Source organism: Adiantum capillus-veneris, chromosome 6 (genome assembly GCF_014529385.1).
Source record: "Adiantum capillus-veneris isolate H3 chromosome 6, ASM1452938v2, whole genome shotgun sequence".
NCBI classification, from domain to species: domain Eukaryota; kingdom Viridiplantae; phylum Streptophyta; class Polypodiopsida; order Polypodiales; family Pteridaceae; genus Adiantum; species Adiantum capillus-veneris.
In genome coordinates, this window is record NC_140936.1 from 30,700,233 (window position 1) to 30,717,885 (window position 17,653).

General features: G+C 50.5%; 1 protein-coding gene across 4 annotated transcripts in view; it reads left to right on the forward strand.

Annotated features, from left to right (window-relative positions):
- The window catches only part of LOC147455305 (anaphase-promoting complex subunit), a 183,406-nt gene that overhangs the window by 69,346 nt on the left and 96,407 nt on the right, over positions 1-17,653 (forward strand). For 3 of the 4 annotated variants that reach the window (XM_086514114.1, XM_086514112.1, XM_086514115.1), the window contains 2 exons: positions 6,143-6,282; positions 7,869-8,127. In XM_086514114.1, coding sequence (XP_086370240.1) covers positions 6,143-6,282; positions 7,869-8,127 — 399 coding nt within the window. The remainder of the gene's footprint in view (positions 1-6,142; positions 6,283-7,868; positions 8,128-17,653) is intronic. The other variant, XM_086514113.1, reaches the window with a different exon arrangement.

Sequence of the window (17,653 nt, forward strand, 5' to 3'; positions counted from 1 at the left end):
ATCAGAGGGTATACGCCAGTAGAAGTGAGTTCTAGCAGGGGAATTGGTTTCGCGCAAGTTTTGGGGTTGTTATGCTGTCGAAATTTGGCCAAATCATGTAGTATCTAGAGGGATACAACTAAAGGATTCTCAGAACTCTACTTTGTAATTTACCCTCTCAAAGAATAAAGAAATACCGAAAGGGGCGCCAATTTTGAGGCCTACAGGTTGTAGGTGTCTGCTCGGGGCATTCTAGCTTCCGAGGCGTGTGTGTATTCAAGTGTTAATTCTCGTGGCAGGTTTCCTTTGCAAAGTGCTCTGTGTGTGTGTCTAAAGTAAAGAATTTCGGGTGAAAGCCAACGTCTACTGCCCCACGGGCCGGTTTCAACATTTGATATAAGTCTCGCTCGATCTGAGCTAGGTAAGCTCGCTTCTTCTGTCGTACAAGGCATCGGAAAGCAATCTGAGACTGTCTGTAAGTGATGACTCCTAAAAGAAGATCCCTCTGCAACTGGGCTCTCATCTCTCTGCATTCCTCATCCTACCAACTATTCTGGGGCATGCTCCCAGAATATCGTCTCTTGCCAGGCTGAGTGTGTGGGTATGCCACTGATGCAGCCCCATGCAGTGTCTTAGTCAGTAGAGTGGTGCACTCTTCCACTGAGAGGCTTGTACCATTTGTGCCAGCTGTGCCTTCCAATAGACGGTCCTAGATCTCCTCTGTATAAACAAAATCAGTCTTAGGAGTAAATGTATAGCGGGTGTGTGACCTGCCTCCTGATGTCTAGGTTGTACTATACTGAAATTTAACGGAGAGTGTGAAGAGAGCATACTGCTATGCCCATTGGCCTGGCTCCCACTGTGAAATCCTGAATGCAGGGGACAAAAAGAGAGAGAGAGAAATGAAATGAAATGAAGTGTTATATTAACGTCTTCAAAAGGCCATAGTGACCTATGAGACCAGAAAGTTACAAGGTGGTGGATCTGAAATAAAGTCAAAGTAACAAAATAACCTAATTAACAGTACAAAACAAAGATATATATTATGGGATTCTAGATTGGTCGATGTGAGCTAAGCCGAAAACTAAGCAAAAATGGGCGGCGAGTTGGGATAGCTGAATCACAAAAGATCTAGCATCGGTCGTTGGCGAATCTCATCAATTTCCTCCATGGTTAGTAGTCTGACCGGGCGTCGTGCATGATTGGCCAGCGTGCTCTGAATCTTTTGACGTAGCCTCCGTCGATGCTGTGTAGTCCTGCGCAGTCGTGGGCGCCTGGATTTCCCCAGTTCAATCGCTCGGTCAATCAATGTGCCTCTGGTGTGAGACGGGGGGGAGCTCTGCTGTGGGAGTGGCTCTTGCGGCTATCCCGTGTCTGCTCTGAAGAAGCCTGTAATCCGTCTTTGAGACTGGTTAGCCTCACCATTCACCAGGCTCTCTCTATGTCTGCGCTGCTCGAGCAAGAACAAACCCAAGCATCTTTGATCTTCGTATCCCATTACTCTTGAGAGTGGTCCAAAACCCTCTCTGAACAAGCAATGGAAGCGGCCTCGTATCTCGTAGTAGACGGGGCAACGGCATGTATAATGCATCTCTGTCTCAGGTTCCAGGTCACACAAGGGGCATGTCCTGGCCTCTACTGGTACTCCGTTGTATCTCCCGGTTTCAATCCGCAGCAGGTGAGACGATGTGCGTAACTGGCCAATAGCACACCGTATCCCATGAGACATGTGGGTATCCATGTATCTGGGTCTCATCATAAAACCATCTTGCGTAAGCTGGAGAAGGTGGTCTCTGTAGAAAGCCATCTTCGTGCCCAACTCTTGTGCTGGTTGTATCCATGTCCTCCTGGTGTCTAGCTGGGTCAGTTGGCGGATGAGCGTTGTGATCTCCGACTGTGTAAGAATGAGAGATGGTGCATCCAATGAGTACTGGAATGGTGGCAGCCTGTCTATGCTGAACCCATGCGCCTGAAACCATGATGTCATCTCCCCATACCAGCATGTTGTATCTCCTTGTATGGCTAACTGTTGGGAGGACTCAAGTGCTATGCGAGCATATCTGTCTCTGGGGAGTTCCCATGTGCGGTTTATGAAGGAGACTGATCTGGTGAGCGCCTCTACCACTAGTGGGGGGGCCGCCAGCTCTGCTCGGATAATGGCCCTTGGTACTGATGCCTTGGCTCTAATGAGCCGCGAGATCATAGAGACGAGAGGCTTCTCCATGTTCCCCCATCCGTCTATGCGACCCGGCCTCCCGTGGTGATCCAATGAAGGTCCCAATATCTCAGCCCCATAGAGCAATGCTGAGGCCACCAAGGTGTCAAAGAGCTAGAGCTTCGTCGGGGGTTCCTGAAACTGAACCTGCGAACACATCCTCTCCAATCTACCCAATGTTGCGTGGGCTCTAGTCAGTCTGGTCTTTGCTGCTCTTCTGAGTGAGAATGTGGGTCCAGTAAAAACCACTCCAAGGTAAGTGTAAGCGTCTGTGTACTCCACAGTCTCCTGGCCGTATGTGAATGTAGGTGCTGATCTCCTGATCCACTTTGGGGTGGTATTAAACACCATAACCTTGGTTTTACCAAGGTTGATAGACAAACCACTTTCGTGGGCAAACGTATGCAAAGTATCCAATTTGCGTTGCATTCCCTCTGGGGATTCGGAGATCAACACAATATCGTCCGCATATAACAAAAGTGGAATCTATGTCCCTGCCAACTGTGCACCTTTATCCCCGTCCGTGTCAATGTAGTCAGAAACCTCATCCACATACATACCGAAAAGAGTAGGAGAGAGCGGGCAACCCTGCTTCACCCCAATAGTGGAGTGAACGGGTATTGAGAGTCCCTCCGGGGTGCGTACATGCCCTACTACTGATCTGTATAATGCCATGATCCCCCAAATGAGCTCTGTGGGTACTCCCATTTCCTGTAATCTGCGCATCAGTCTAGCTCTGGGTATCGTGTCAAAAGCTTTGCGGAAGTCCACAAAGCTACAATAGATCCGTCTCCCATGAGATCTTCCTTCCTCGATGATGGCCCTGAGTGTTAGGATATGGTCAAGAGTAGAGAAGCCTCTCCTGAATCCTGCTTGCCTAGTTGCACGCATTCCTTCCCTCTTTGCCCATCTACTCAGCTGTTGCTCAAGAATGGATGCGTACAACCGTGCCAGTGTGTGCCCAATCATAATAGTGCGATAATTCCCAGACTCCATGGGGTCTCCTGATTTGAAGATAGGTACGATCGTAGATAGGCTCCAAGTGTCCGGTAGGCCCTCACACATGGCACGGTTAAACATAACTGCTAGAAGCTCTGCTAGTAGGTCTTTGGCATGCATGAAATGCTCAGCTACTAGGCCCTCATGATCATATGCTCTCCCAGTCTTCATCCTGTCAATAGCTTTCTTCACCATCTCAGCGGGGGTGAAAAAGACACATGTATGTGAGCATGGGGCGGGGGGGTTGGGGAGGGGCGGCTGTTCAGGTACTGTGTACAAAGATGATGCGTACTGACCCCAGGTCTCTGTGGAGGAAATAGCAGGGGGGGGGGGGGGGGGGGGGGGGGACTGCTCATGAAAGAGCCGCCACGCCTCACGCGAGTCTTGACTCAAGAATAGCTGATATAGATCCTGCTCGAGTCGAGCTGAAACCGGCCCGTAGGGCGGTAGGCGTTGGCTCTCACCCGAAATTCTTTACTTTAAACACACACACAGAGCACTTTGCAAAGAGAACCTGTGACGGGAGTTAACACTTGAATACACACACGGCTCGGAAGCTAGAATGCTCCGAGCAAACGCCGACAACCTGTAGGCCCCAAAATTGGCGCCCCTTTCGGTATTTCTTTATTCTTTAGGAGGGTAAATTACAAGGTAAGGTCCTGGGAATCCTTCACGTGTATCCACCTAGATACCATTTGATTTGGCCAAATTTCGGCAGCATAACAGCCCCAAAACTTGCGCGAAATCAATTCCCCTGCTGGAACTCGCTTGCACTGTCGTATACCCTCTGATTCCTGTCCAAAAACAGTAAATTTAGCATGCTGTATTTACTGGTTTTTGCCCTGTTTTCAGCCCCAAACAGTCCCCTAACTGTCCTTTGCCAGTGGGGCACGATTCCCAATGATCCTGGCGTCCGTACGGCTGAAAAACAGTGAATTTACAGCGCATACACAGCGCTGATTATGCATCTGTACTGTGAGGTTATGACCCTCACCAGTGCCTGCTTTGGAGCAGCAGTTAGCTACCCCTGTTCTTGCTCAAGGAGGCTCTTGCCTCAGCACAAAAGCATGAACCCACACAACTGTACATCAGTCAAATGAGTAGCCCTCTTGTGGGGTATCACATAACTGCACGTAGGGGAGAGAGAGAGCAGTGTGTAGTGTGCAGGGCATCACTCCTAGCACCACACCGTACATGAGAGGGAAAGAAAGCACTCCATAGCTCTTAACCTGTGACAGGTTCTCAATGAAGCATCCTCCCAGCATAAATCGAGCGTCCTCTCTTCTGCCCTTGACCTGTAATGCATCTGTGAACAAATAGATGCAAAAAGGAGAAGATTTCCATGGCTACCAAAACCTGCGTATCGCTGAAAACGCAGCAAAACAGCCCTGCAAACACGCATCTGATGCCTTCCAATGCTGAAAATGAGCTCCTTGGACCTAGGCAAAGTCATGGGAAGCTCAAAGATGGAGAGAAATGGCTCCAAAACTGCTCTCAAAAGTCAGTTACGGGTTCTGTTCTCCCAAACTTGGTAAATTGACCACAAAGTGCCACTTGGCACTCATACATGCAATTTCCCCGCATTGGGTTTCCTGCTTAAAAATCTCTCAACTTGTGCATCAGTTGACTTTGCAGCAGGATCCATTTCTCGGCTTCGTCCGCCTTCTGTTGGGTTTTGGTAAGAACATCCACCAAAGAAGTCGTCATTTCTTTGTGCTGTTCTTCTCCCTCTTTGATGGCCCGTACTTGTTCCTTGATCGTGTTGATTTCTTCAATTACTGAGGGTTGCAGTTTGCCCTCTTCCAGTGTGTTTCTTGATCGGGCTTCGGCGAGTTCTTTCTTGAGTGACGCGATCTCTTCCTCTTGGGTCGTCACTCGGTCTTCTAGCGTGCTTATCTTGCTCTCTTGGATCAGCACACGTCCTTCGAGAATGTTTATTGTGCCCCAGAGATTGCGGTTCAACTTGGTGATGGTCTCCGTCATTTCCTCTTTGCATTTTTGAATGGCATCCTCTAGGGGGCCGGCTTTATCGTTTGTCTGCCTCATGCTTGATCGCTGTCCGCAAGGAGGGGTTAAGATGCACGTGTGCACCCCCACTAGCAGCGGTCTCGGCGAGTGGTGGAGCGCGAGGCGGTACGGCCCGGGGGTGAAAACGGTAGTTGAGAGAGAGAGAGAGAGAGAGGGGGGGGGGGGGGGGGGGGGGGGGGAGTAAGTATAGTAGATAGAGTGGGGGGAAAGGGGGCGAAGAAAAAAAAGAAAAAAAAAATCTCCCTACCCGTAGAGGATGGACGTCCTACGCGTGAAAGAAAAAAGGGGGGAGGTGTGGGGGGGGGAAAGACATACTACGCGTAGGAAAGGGGGGGGAGACATGCTACGCGTAGAGGTTGGGGGGCTAGGGCAGCGTGCATCGGGCGCGTGGTGCAGCGCGCGAGCAGGGCAGGGCGGCGGGGGTGCAGGGCGACGGGCGCGGGAGTGCAGGGCAGGGCGGGCGCGAGGGGCAGAGGCGGGGGGGCAGGGCGGCGGGCGCGTGGATGCAGTGTAGGGCGGGCGCGAGTGGCAGAGGCGGGGGGGCAGGGTGCAAGCCAGGCAGCAGCACAGCGCGGCAGCGAGCAGCGCGCGCGAGCAGCTCAGAGAGCAGGGGCGGTAGCAGGGAGCAGCGGGAGCAGGGGCGGCAGCAGGGAGCAGAGAGAGAGAGAGAGAGAGAGAGAGAGAGAGAGAGAGAGAGAGAGAGAGAGAGAGAGAGAGAGAGAACCTCTTGCTGCTGTTTGAGTGCTACGACCTTATTCTTGCTGCCCCTGGTGCTTTGCTCTTGGTTCTGCATCCATGCTGTTTGTCTGTGCCATGTGAATTAACATGCTGCTTTAATTTATTGCGTAAACCAGAGAGAGAGAGAGAGAGAGAGAGAGAGAGAGAGAGAGAGAGAGAGAGAGAGAGATTGATTGGTTGCAGAGTTATTGGCAACCGGTTTGAATGCTGCTCCGGATGCTACTCTGAATGAAGAAGAACCACTACTTTTGATAGATTCAAGCAGCATATTAGGACAATATCTTCGACGTTGTATACTTGCCTTCAATATTCTTTCATTTGAGGTAATGCTTTTAAAAAAAAATGGCAGCAAGGCTGCATGTGATTGTGTTCAGTGATGCTGTTCATGATCTATGTTTTAATGCTGTGGAATGTGATAACTGAACATAAGACTTTGCCAATTGTGTTTATCTGGACTTTTAACTTATGTTTCATTGTCTAGCACATTTGTTGAATGTTGGTTCCACTCGCAAAAGGCAAAATCATCGATTTTGTTCCCATTCAGGGACTTAATGCGGTTGCCATCTCTTCTGGTATTGTTTTTTCAGACTGCGGAGCACAGTCCCATGCAGCTTGCTTTCATTCGTGCAATGGTAAAAAGCTTGACAAATCTGCGCAAACTGTAAAGCTAGACAACTTGAGATAGAGGTCCTAGTCCCATGCAATATACTTTCATTTTTACATGTGTGGAAGGCTTGACATTCGATACCTGATTGGGTGCTCAACCTGGGCAAGCTGTAAAAGCAGCATTGCTGAGATTGAAGTGCTGAGCTGAAAAAAAGCCTTTTTTTCCACTAAAATTTTTATCAGACAAAAGCCGTCGGGCTAAACAAAGAAGTACAAGCTGCCTGATTGAAAGGTTCAGAGGGCAAAGGTTCAGGGGGCCTCAAAGTTCATAAAGGGTAGTGCCTTTAAGAGGGCGAAGAAGATATCAACAATTTGCCAAAATTGGTTTAACCTGTGTACATAAAGCAAAAAGGCTTATGTAGTTCAAAAGGGGTCGGGCTAAACAAAGAAGTACAAGCTGCCTGATTGAAAGGTTCAGAGGGCAAAGGTTCAGGGGGCCTCAAAGCTCATAAAGGGTAGTGCCTTTAAGAGGGCGAAGAAGATATCAACAATTTGCCAAAATTGGTTTAACCTGTGTACATAAAGCAAAAAGGCTTATGTAGTTTGAAGGCAGATCTCTTTCTATTATATCAGCTTGTGCTACCTTCATAGCAATAGAAATTTGGTGGTTAGATTTATGCTTGTTCAGGAAAAGTGTAAGGGTTCTATTTGCCTCCAAGATATTTCTCCGTGTCTTGTGAGGTTTTGTAACTGTGTCTCCTGCCTATAGCCACAAGATTGGCTGTTTGGGGTCCTTAATCCTCATTCCCTGTTCCCATTTCCCATTCGGTCCATCCTTGGACCTCATTCCATGCCCATCCTCGTTAACCGTTTCTATTTGGCATTCCATGCGACTTATGCTCAGCCCCTATTCAAAGAGGATCTGGCTGTTGTATTCCTACTAGGAATATTGAGCTTTGGGGGATACGAAAGGAAGCTCTAAACTTTCACAGAAGAAATGGTAAGGGGATGTAGAATGGAGAAATTTGTCTTTTGGCCTAAGCATGTCCATGCAGTTTTGAGTGTGTCTCCCTTGTCAAGAGGGGATCATCTGAAAGGATAAAAAGTGGGATGCACTTTATTGTTTTAGCCTATTATTTACAACAGTAAGTGGAGAAATAACAGCATTTGGAGCTGACATGATCCAGAAGTAGATAAGAATTGAACGTGAGTAGATGTAATGCAACAGGGTTTTGATAATATCAATATAGATCACTGCAATGATATGGCTTTATATATGGTTTCATGATTGATGACCTTGCAGGGCACTTGCAAACTTCTTACAGACCTTGATTTGTACCGCCAACCTATGCTTAGAGTTTCTGGTGGAGATGGTACATTGCAAAATTCCTTCTCCAAAATTGTGGATGATGTGTCTATACGTGATGAAGACCAGCCGAATAATGATGATGACTACTTTGAGCATGAAAATTTAGAGATCGGGAGAAGTATCACGAATGTGCAAGAACGAGGGAAGGAGAATTGTGAACAAAAGGCTTTTCAAGAATCGTGTACAAGTGAAGGTGAGACTACTGATTTGTACAGGCTTTTGGATGTGGTTTTGATAAGTTTTCCTCATTCCATGTCAATAAGGATGAAGGGTCTATTGCAAGGAAGATTTCAGTTGGGTTGTCACAAAATCCTTGAGGGTGCGGTCCACTTTTGTTCCTACAAGTTCTGATATGATAGGTATTTTGGCGCTTTCATAGATATATTTTGTTCTTGTTGGAGGATACTGAGATTTGGGGCGCATATGCAGCATCACTTTACACAATTCCGGGTAGCAGCCTCTACCCCAGTCTCTACCCAATCCTCTGGAGCCATGCCCATAGACATGCACTTTCTTTACGGCTGAGATTGTAAAGAAAGCCATTGACAGGATGAGGACCAAGAGAGCATATGATCATGATGGATTGATGGCGGAGCACTTTATACATGCTAGAGATATAAGATAAGCAAGCTTCATAGGAAACTTTTGAGTCCACCTATACTAGGGGTATATTGATTGATAGAGCCATTGAGCTTGGGAGAGCTAGATGCCTATGTCTACGAGGGCCACCACAACATCGACGGAGGCTCCATCATAGGATCAAGGCTATTCTAGTGTAGCAGGCTACAGTGTCACTTTCACAGGTCACACCGTTAGTACAGTTGGTCTGGTCTTGTTCAGACTGGACGGACTCTCTGGGCTGGGCAGTGACACGTGGCAGGGATACGGACGGTGGTCTAGTGGACATCGTGGCAAGGTCACCACCACCACTGAGTTTGGGGATAGACTTAGATGGTTGACATTTATGAGCTGTTGGTGGCTCTTTATGGTTGGACATATGAGTTGTTGGGTCATCATTATCATCTTCTTCATATATGGTCCAGCATCGTCGTCTAGAGTAGTGAGTATATACACACAGCACGTCTGCACCATCCCTGCACATCTAAGCCTTGTCACCTCCATTTGGACCCGTGAGTTCGGGGCTGGAGCTGTGTGTGCTGCCACGCCAGAGTCTGTATCGGTTCCTTTGAGATAGTTGAGTCCATATGTTCTGGTCTGTTGCTGTGTCTCTTTGTGGATTTACTGTTATCTATTGTTTCCTGTGTTTTGATTATGTTTTCTGTGAGATGTCACGCACATTGCACTGAGGAGCACCCACTGTAGAGAGCACGGCACACTATCTGCGCTACAGATGCTCTCATTTTTGGCACGCCCGGTGGGACCTCAACTGAAGTCTCTCTCTCTGTTAAGGTACAAATCGAGGAGCTAGCTGGTTTTTACCTAGCTCGCCTACTTCGCCTTGCACAGTGCAGCTTGCTGGTCTGGTCCAGTTTCACCCTAGGGCCTAGACAGCTTAGTCTAGCTGACCTAGTCCCTCGCCCTGCTGGTTTCGTCCTCTCGTGCTCTGGTCCAACCAGCTCTCATCCTGGTCTAGTCCTTCCTCGTCCCTGGTCCAGCCAGGTGGTCTAGTCACTCGCCCTGGTCTAGTAGAGTCTAGACCGGTGTTCAGCCAGTTAAAGGTCTTCTTGCCCAAAGCTTGGTTGGGTTTGTGGTTACTACATGACACAGAGAAGGCGGTCATTAGAGTGTCAAAGCGCATTACTGAGTCCTCTGAAGTACTACGACAGAAGGCCTCAACCCTTGGCACCTAGTAGAAATCCACCAACCCCATCACCCATACCTCCACATACGGCATCATCCATTCCTCCATCCGGTTCTATATCTTCTAGGTTACCTTCCCCAGTTAAGCTCTCTCCCATTTTGTTATAGCAAGCTGTTGAGCAACAGGCTATGGAGGCGTTGACCAGTGTTTCAGCCAAGGTAAACATCAAGTTTCCTACTTTCAAGGGACTCTCCTCAGAAGATGCAGACGACCATGTAAGGAGGTTTGTATCTCTTTGTAGAGGTCATGGTCTTAATCGAGAAGATGCTTATTTGGTACTCTTTCCATCTACCTTGGAGGCTTAGCAGACAAGTGGCACATCCAAACAGTCCCAACTTGTAGTAGTTGGATTTTCTTTTTTTTTCCGAGACAAAGATCCTTCTATTAGGTAATGAAAACTGTCCATAGGGCTACAACTACCTATGCAAGAGAGTGCTACAACAATCATGATGGGGACACTCTCCCAATGTAAAAGACAACATATGTACAATGAGGCTAAATCAAGAGATGGAAGGAGGAAAGAGCCACACAGGTGGACGGTAGTGCCATATGAGCACACCCAGGACATCAGAGTCGAAGGAAAGCCTCTCTGCGCTCCCGCATGCGGTCGGAGCTGCCTTGGAGTTGCTCGAACTGTCCTCTGAGAGTATGTATCAGCTCTAGCCAAAGATCTCAAACAGTTCTGTTGGTGGTATAAGGCGAGCCTCGAAGATGCGGAAGCAACGGACTTGCCAGATGAACCAGAGTGTCACGCCGCTGATTAGTTCCCAACACTCCTCTCTCTCACTAACCACTCGTGTGGAGTAAGCTTTGTAGCAGGTTGGAGTGTAGGTGGATCCCCCTGCATCACTATCATCTTGCTGATGGAGGATAGCTCAAACTGAAGTGTCGGGCCCGTGAGAGTAGACCAAGTAGCTGCTCCCCATGTGTACTGCTGAGCTGTGGAAAGAGCTGGCATCAGTCGAAGAACACGAAGCCACACCTGCTGTGCTAAAGGACACTCCCAAAGACAGTGACTTTGACTCTCCACAAGATGGGCACACGTTGCACATGCGATCGAGAGACCACTATGTACAAGCCAACTCCCAATTGCTGTAGCTCGGTGTGCTACCAGCCACTGGAACAAAGTGACTTGCCTCGACTGTCTGGAGTCCCACAACCTCCCCAAAAAAGCTGCCAAGAACTCAGCTGTGAGACCCTCCTCCTGCCAATGAGGTGCTGCACAGCAGGACGAGCCTCTCTCTGCACTGCCTGAATGTGACGTCCAGTCGAACAGTGTAGTGAAAGAAAGGGACACCTGGATGGTCTGCTGAGGAGAAAGGGTCCCTCCAAATCCACTCTCCAGGATCCCACTGTACTCGTGCGAGTGGACAGCTCTCCCAAGCCCACAGTCTCTAGTGACGAGTCTCAAGAGCTGCTGGGTTGGGATCTATGACACAAGTCCTCCCACAGATGCCCACCACTTGGATCCTCTGAAAACAGCACTCTGCGACATGGGGAGCCTCTACTGCAACTTTGTGTAAACGTCCCTCACCTTGTAGCTCGAAAAACTGGGAGGGTACAATCTCTGAACAAGTCCGAACTGAGATGATAACTTCCAGCAGCGTGAAGGCTCCCATCCATCTGGGCGCTGCTGACTCGAGAGGTGTGAGCCACTCAGGTGGTAGTGCCTCTGAGATGTCCTGACACATGCTCTACACCCCTCTCATGCCTTATAGGTGAATGCCTTGAAGCTCCTCTGACAAGTCTGAAAACTGTAACCAGTCACCGAAAGAGCGTGCTGGACACTCTGCCATGGGACCCCAGGAAACATAAGGCCGACAACCAACCAAGTGGCCTCTCTGAGTGCTAACCATGGGGTTCTAAACAAGGGGTTGTCTCAAACGCTCCCTCGTGCAAGTAGGCTGATGCTGCTCTAGGCCTCTCTCCGCAGATGCTCCCAAGATCGGAGCAGACTCGCAGCAAAACGGTCCTCCAGTCTCCTGTTCAAGCCAACTCTGCGCATCTTTGTAAAAATCCATCTAGTCGAGGGTCGCCAGGGCCCTCCAGCCTGAGGCACCCTAGTACTAAGCCGTTGAAGCAAGAACTCCTTCCTGGGCTCCTCACCTGGAAGAATTCCTTTGACGATAAACTTCCCAAGAAGGGCTCTGCTCTGCTGTGTTGGGTCTATGATCCCCAACCCTCCCTGAGAACAAGGAAGGGTGATCACCTGCCATGCCACTTTGGCCCGGGCTATCTGAGCGTCACGCCTTGATCAAAGGAAGTTCCTGATCAGCTTCTCTACCTTGCTGATACAAGAACTCGAGAAGATCCAACAAGATTGATGTACCACATAGTAGCCAACAACACCTGGTTGGCCACTACAACTCTGCCTGCTAGAGAAAGTCGTGCGAAGCTCCAATGTAACAACTTCTTCCTGATAGACAGGAGGAGGGGTGCAATCTATTGCTCGAGAGACAAGTCCAAACCAACCTGATAGCCGAAGTACCGAACTGCAGTCCTTGGGGGAATCCAACTGAAACCCTCACCTGGCATCCAATCAGGTGTAGGAGCATTACCAACTGAGAAAGTCACTATCTTTCTCCAGTTGATCAGTGCGCCAGATGCACAACAGAAAGTCTCAAAAGCTTGCTCACATGTGTGAAGGTTGGCCTCCTGGCCATCCAAGTAGAAGGCTGAGTTGTCTGCAAACTCAGCGTCCAGTAGCTCATCTCCCCGAATAGGGAGCGCTAAGCCACGTAAACCAACCTACTGTGAAACCAAAAAACTGCTCATCGCCTAAGCATAGAACAGAAAGAGGAAGGGGGCAAGAGGGCAGCCCTATCTGACCGAAGGTGTGAGAATGAAACTATCACCTCTACCTCCTGACAGAAGTACCTGATTGTGTGCCTGTCTGTACAAAGCTGACACCCCTCTGATCCAAGCATCTGAGAAGCCCATCCTGCGTAGAGTGCCCTCCAAAAAGTCCCAGTCAACCCTGTCATAGGCCTTCTCAAAATTGAGAAGAAGAATCACCAGATCCTCACCACAAAGCCGCGCGAGGGCATAAGCCTCCCAAAAAGTAAAGATGTTGTCAAGGCAAAACGTGTCCGAGTGCCATGTATAATGCTCTCTAGAAGTGGCTGAATCCTCAAACTTAGAGCCTTGGCAAGAATTTTGTAGGCTGAGTTGAGGATGGTGATGGGGCGCCACTGTCGAATCTCATCCAAGGAGCCACCCTCCTTGGGAATGAGGTAGATCAGGCCCTCACTCATGCTGTCAGGCATCTCTCCTGTGTGAAGGATGTACTGAAAAGCACTGCAAAGATCTGAGCCAAGCAAGTCCCAGTACTCCAAGAAAAAGCTGGGAGTCGAGCCATCCTCACCTAGACAGCTACCACGAGGGAGTGCTCTCAGAGCCGTGTGTAGCTCCTGTAGCTGAAGAGGCAGCTCAAGCCTTTGGCGCATCTCCTCAGTCACAAGACAAGGCATTTGTGCCCACACCTGCTCTCTGCATGCGTCCTGACGCTCTGACTGAGGCTCTGCAGATAGTAAATCACGATAGAAGTCAGTGGCAACTGCACGCATGTCCTCTGGCTCTGAAGCAACTGACCCGTCGGGCCTCCTCAACTGACTGACCTTGGCATGCGTATGCCGAGGTCCCATTGCCTCAAAGAAAACGCCTGTCACTCTGTCACTCACTTGGGTCCACTGAGATGCCTGTCGATGGAAAGCAAACTCATGGCACCTCTCCTCTATGTTTACAAGCTTCTGGCGAGCCTGCTGTAACTACTTCTCCAACCAAGGACTGTCTAGATGCTGCTCCTGCATCCTCTGTAACGAAGCAACGCCCTGTCGGAGACGCTGCTCCTCTCTCGCTGCAGCCAGGCTAGCGGAAGACTCTTGAAGAAAGAGTCGACTAAGCTGAGCAAGTCCTGAGGCCACTCTATCAGCAGGAGAATCCTGCATGTCTACGCTTTCTGTCCAAAGAGCCTCCACTTGCTCTCTAAGCGATGAGTCCAGCAAGACCCTCTCTGGGATGCGAAGCATCGTGCTCCCACTCCTCTACCTATCAGTCACTGTAGCGATCACTGGAGCATGGTCCAAAAAGGAAGTCGCTGCCAGAATGCCAACTATCCCACCCAAGTCACAGAAGTAGTCACTAGTGTAGAAGCGATCTATCCGAGATAGATTCACGCCTCCCACTCTGCGGTCCGAACGAGACAAAGCCAGACTGTCTGGGGGCCTCACAAAACTAGAATGCTGCCACACATCTGAAACTAGCAAAGTCAAACAAAAGCTCTCCCAAGCTGCCAGCTCAACTCCATGCACATTAGTATAGCTACCTCCAATCCTGCCACAGTGTTCCTCCAACATGTTGAAGTCACCCCCTACACACCATTGCTCTGCCTGCGGCAGAGACTCAACAATCTGAGACCAAAACTCTACACGTGTAGTCGCCACATTGGGCGCATAGATGTTCAGGAAGCCCACGAGACAACCCTGAACCTGCATAGTGATCTCTGAGCCCTGCCTGGCACAATAATCCCTCTGCCCACAATGGCCTGCTGCAAAGAATCCGCAATAGTCATACATACCCCGCCCTGGATGCCTCCAAGTCCAAATGCAACTGACCAAAAAGTCTCAGATCGTCCACGCAGAAGCTGACCACAACGTCTAATGCGGCTCTCACACAGATGGTGCTCCTATAGCATAAGAAGGTCAATCTCTCCTCCCACAAGGCATCGCTGAAGCTCCTGACGCAGTCAGCCCCTCTGACGCTGAAACTGGGGCCCACCTAGTCCCTGTACATTTGATGAGACGATCCTCATGGGGAGCGAGACAGAACTGATGTTGCCGCTAACCGTGCTATCTTCGAGGCAGGCTTGGATGGGGAGTAATCCACATCCGAACGTCCTCGAGATAGGCGTGACTGCAAAGTGTCTAGCCTAGGCCCAAGTAGACCGAGCCGTGCATAGAACTACCTCCTCTGTCCAGGAGTCCTCATGTATGTGTACATAGCATGGTGGGCTCTGCGTGTCGGCAAAAAAGTGAACCACAATGTGTCCACACCATGCTGCGTCTGTAGGTGTCACAACAAACTTGGCCAATGGTCAAAGAGTCTGAAGCAAGCCTGTAACCCTTAGGTCTTCCATGTGGTGAGAGAACTCTAGGGCCTGTGTCTGAAGCCAATCCAAAATTGAGTCTATAGTCTACTCAGCCTTGTCCCTGCCGCATAGGGGAAAAGAGAAGCCAACCATTGAGTCCAAGGCCTCTATCCCCCTAGCTGCAAGGAAAAGTACATGAACTCTGAAGCAGGCAGCCTCAAGGTTTGGTGAGGGGTCCCGAGAAAACGTGTAAAGTCGTAGGAAAAGAAATCCCAAGGGCGACGAATGTCGAAGCTCGTCAGACCTCGAGGAACTGCTGCAAAGGGAGACGTCTGCACCAGAAGAGGGGGTCTCAAGAAAGGCTGTCCCTCTCTCGCTAAGCGACTCGTGGCAAACGCACTGCCAAGAGATCTCCTAGCAGCCGAAGAAGGCCCTACCCCTTGGGACGGCTGCGGGATTGAAGCGGGGAAAGGTGGGGGAGCAAGGGGAAGGTGGGAGAGTAGGGGGAGAAGGGGGAGAGGGAGGGCGAGGGGGATTGGCAAAGGTGGGAGGGCGAGATGGAGAGGCAGAGGGAGAAGGAGGAGGGGGCGAGGCGGAAGAGGGGGGAACTCGGAGGGGGGCTGTCGAAGGTGAGGTTGAGGTGGAGGCTGGAGCAGGGACCTCGTCCTGCTGTAGAGGGTCGAAACGCTCCCCCGTGGGAACTCAGTGCTACTGGGTAGGGTCCTAAGGACCACTCTGAGTGCCAAGCTGGCGCGGTGGCCCTTGACGACGTCGGCCATGAACCTGCTGCGAGCCCTCCTCCGCTTGAGCCCTAGTCTCGGAGGGTGGTTCTACCTGTGTACTCTGTGGCTCTGCCAGCTGCTGCTGACCAACCCTTGAGGGCTGGGGTTGGGCGTGTGGAGTATGTCGGGGTCTCGTTCGTGGACAGCAAGCCTTCGCAAAATGGCCCATTTGTCGACAAATGAAACATTGATTCGGGAGGCCCGAATATTGAACGCTCTATCTGAACCAACCCCCACTCACCCAAGGAAGTAGTATGACCTTCGGGAAAGTGTGAGTGTCCCTAACGAGAACTCGTACCGAGGGAATGCCGGCCGCCTTGGCAACTACTGAGGCTGCCGTGCCAGGTGTCTCCAGGATAATCCCAATCTCTGAGCCTATCCTGAACAAAAGTGGTAGGTACTTCCTCCTCAAACCAAGAAAGCAGACTGAGATGGGAAGGTCTGCCTCCTCTACAAAAACATTTGAAGCTGGGTCAAAACCGTGTCTCCACTGTCGAAAGTGGGCTTGAACTGCTCGGATGGTCAAGGGGCTCATTGCTATGACCTTGGACGCCATCTCGGAGGTCTCAAACTCTATCTGATAGTAGCCATGTCCGAGGAATTGAACGTCCAAGATCTTGCCCACCTCTGCAAGAAAGCGGGCCTAGAGGTCATGCAGCTCTCCTCTGTTGGGTCTGGTGCCGAGAATCTTGCAGATGACGGAAGTCGCCTGCAGGCATTCCACCTCTGCGGTTAGGCTTGCTTGCTTTGTCGGAGCGAGAGCAAGTCGAATGGTGGGCTCAGCGGGGTCGGGCGAGGGGACTTCATCAGAGTCCCTCTGTGGCGGAGCTTGAGCCTCCATCTGTGTCTGTTGCTATGGCGGAGAAGGAGCGGATAAAGTAATTCCTCTGCAAGAAGCCCCGACTAGCACTGTCAAGAAACCAGCACTACCAGAGCCAAGCGAAAGAAAACTTTGGGGAGAGTACGGTAGAGAGCAAAATGAGCCCCGGGGGGGGGGGGGGGGGGGGGGGGGGGGGGGGGTGTGTGTTCAATGAGCGAAAAGAGGGTTGGGGAAGAGGACAGCGCGGGCGGGCAGGCTGGAAGCGGCAGAGGGTGAGGGCAGCGCAAGGCGGGCGGGCTGGAAGCGGTAGAGGGTGAGGGCAGCGCAAGGCGGGCGAGGGTTGTGGACGGGCGCAGATGGCGAGGCTGGCGGACAGTGCAAGGGGAAGGCGGGGGGCAGCGCGCACGCAGCAGGGGGTGCTGGCAGCGCTATGGGCGGGGGATGGGGGAGCTAGTGATGGCGAGTGTGGGGGGGGGGAGGGGGGGGGGGGGGGGGCAACAGGAGCAGGTGAGGGAGAGCGTGCGGCAGCAGCAGCAAGCAAAAACATGAGTTTTTACATTTAGTAGTAATTTTTGTTTCAGTTCTTTTTGATTCCGGACATGGTATCAGATTCACTATGTTGTAACAGCTTGGTCTCATAGGTCATTTTGGCCTTTTGAAGACGTTAATATATCATTTCATTTCTCTCTCTCTCTCTCTCTCTCTCTCTCTCTCTCTCTCTCTCTCTAGCTTCATCTCATGGTGGAGCTTCAGGGAGCCACGGACCTCGACACCCATCATTGAACCTCTTTCCTGGCGCACATATGCAAAGGGATACAACATGCTCCCGAGCAGCCACCCATACCATAGCCACATGAGCTGCAGCCCATGACTACAAGCTTCTTTACCCACTCGATGGTGACGGAAGCCGTACACCGCCTTTGACATGGGCGAGTAGCTAACCACATATACTTACTGGGGGGGGCATCTCATCTATGTTGCAGACACAATTGGTCCTTTCCTTGCACACCTGTTTGGGAGGGCATTACCTGAGGGTTTGCTTAGTGATTAGATGATGCACATCATTGTGCCAATCAACAAAGCACAGGATATACTTGATTCGAGCAGCTATAGGACGATCATGGTTGGCCACATCTTGGCCAAACTACATGGAGCAGTGCTGGAGCAAAGTTGAGTTGATATGGTGAGCGGGAGGGCTTGAGATATCAA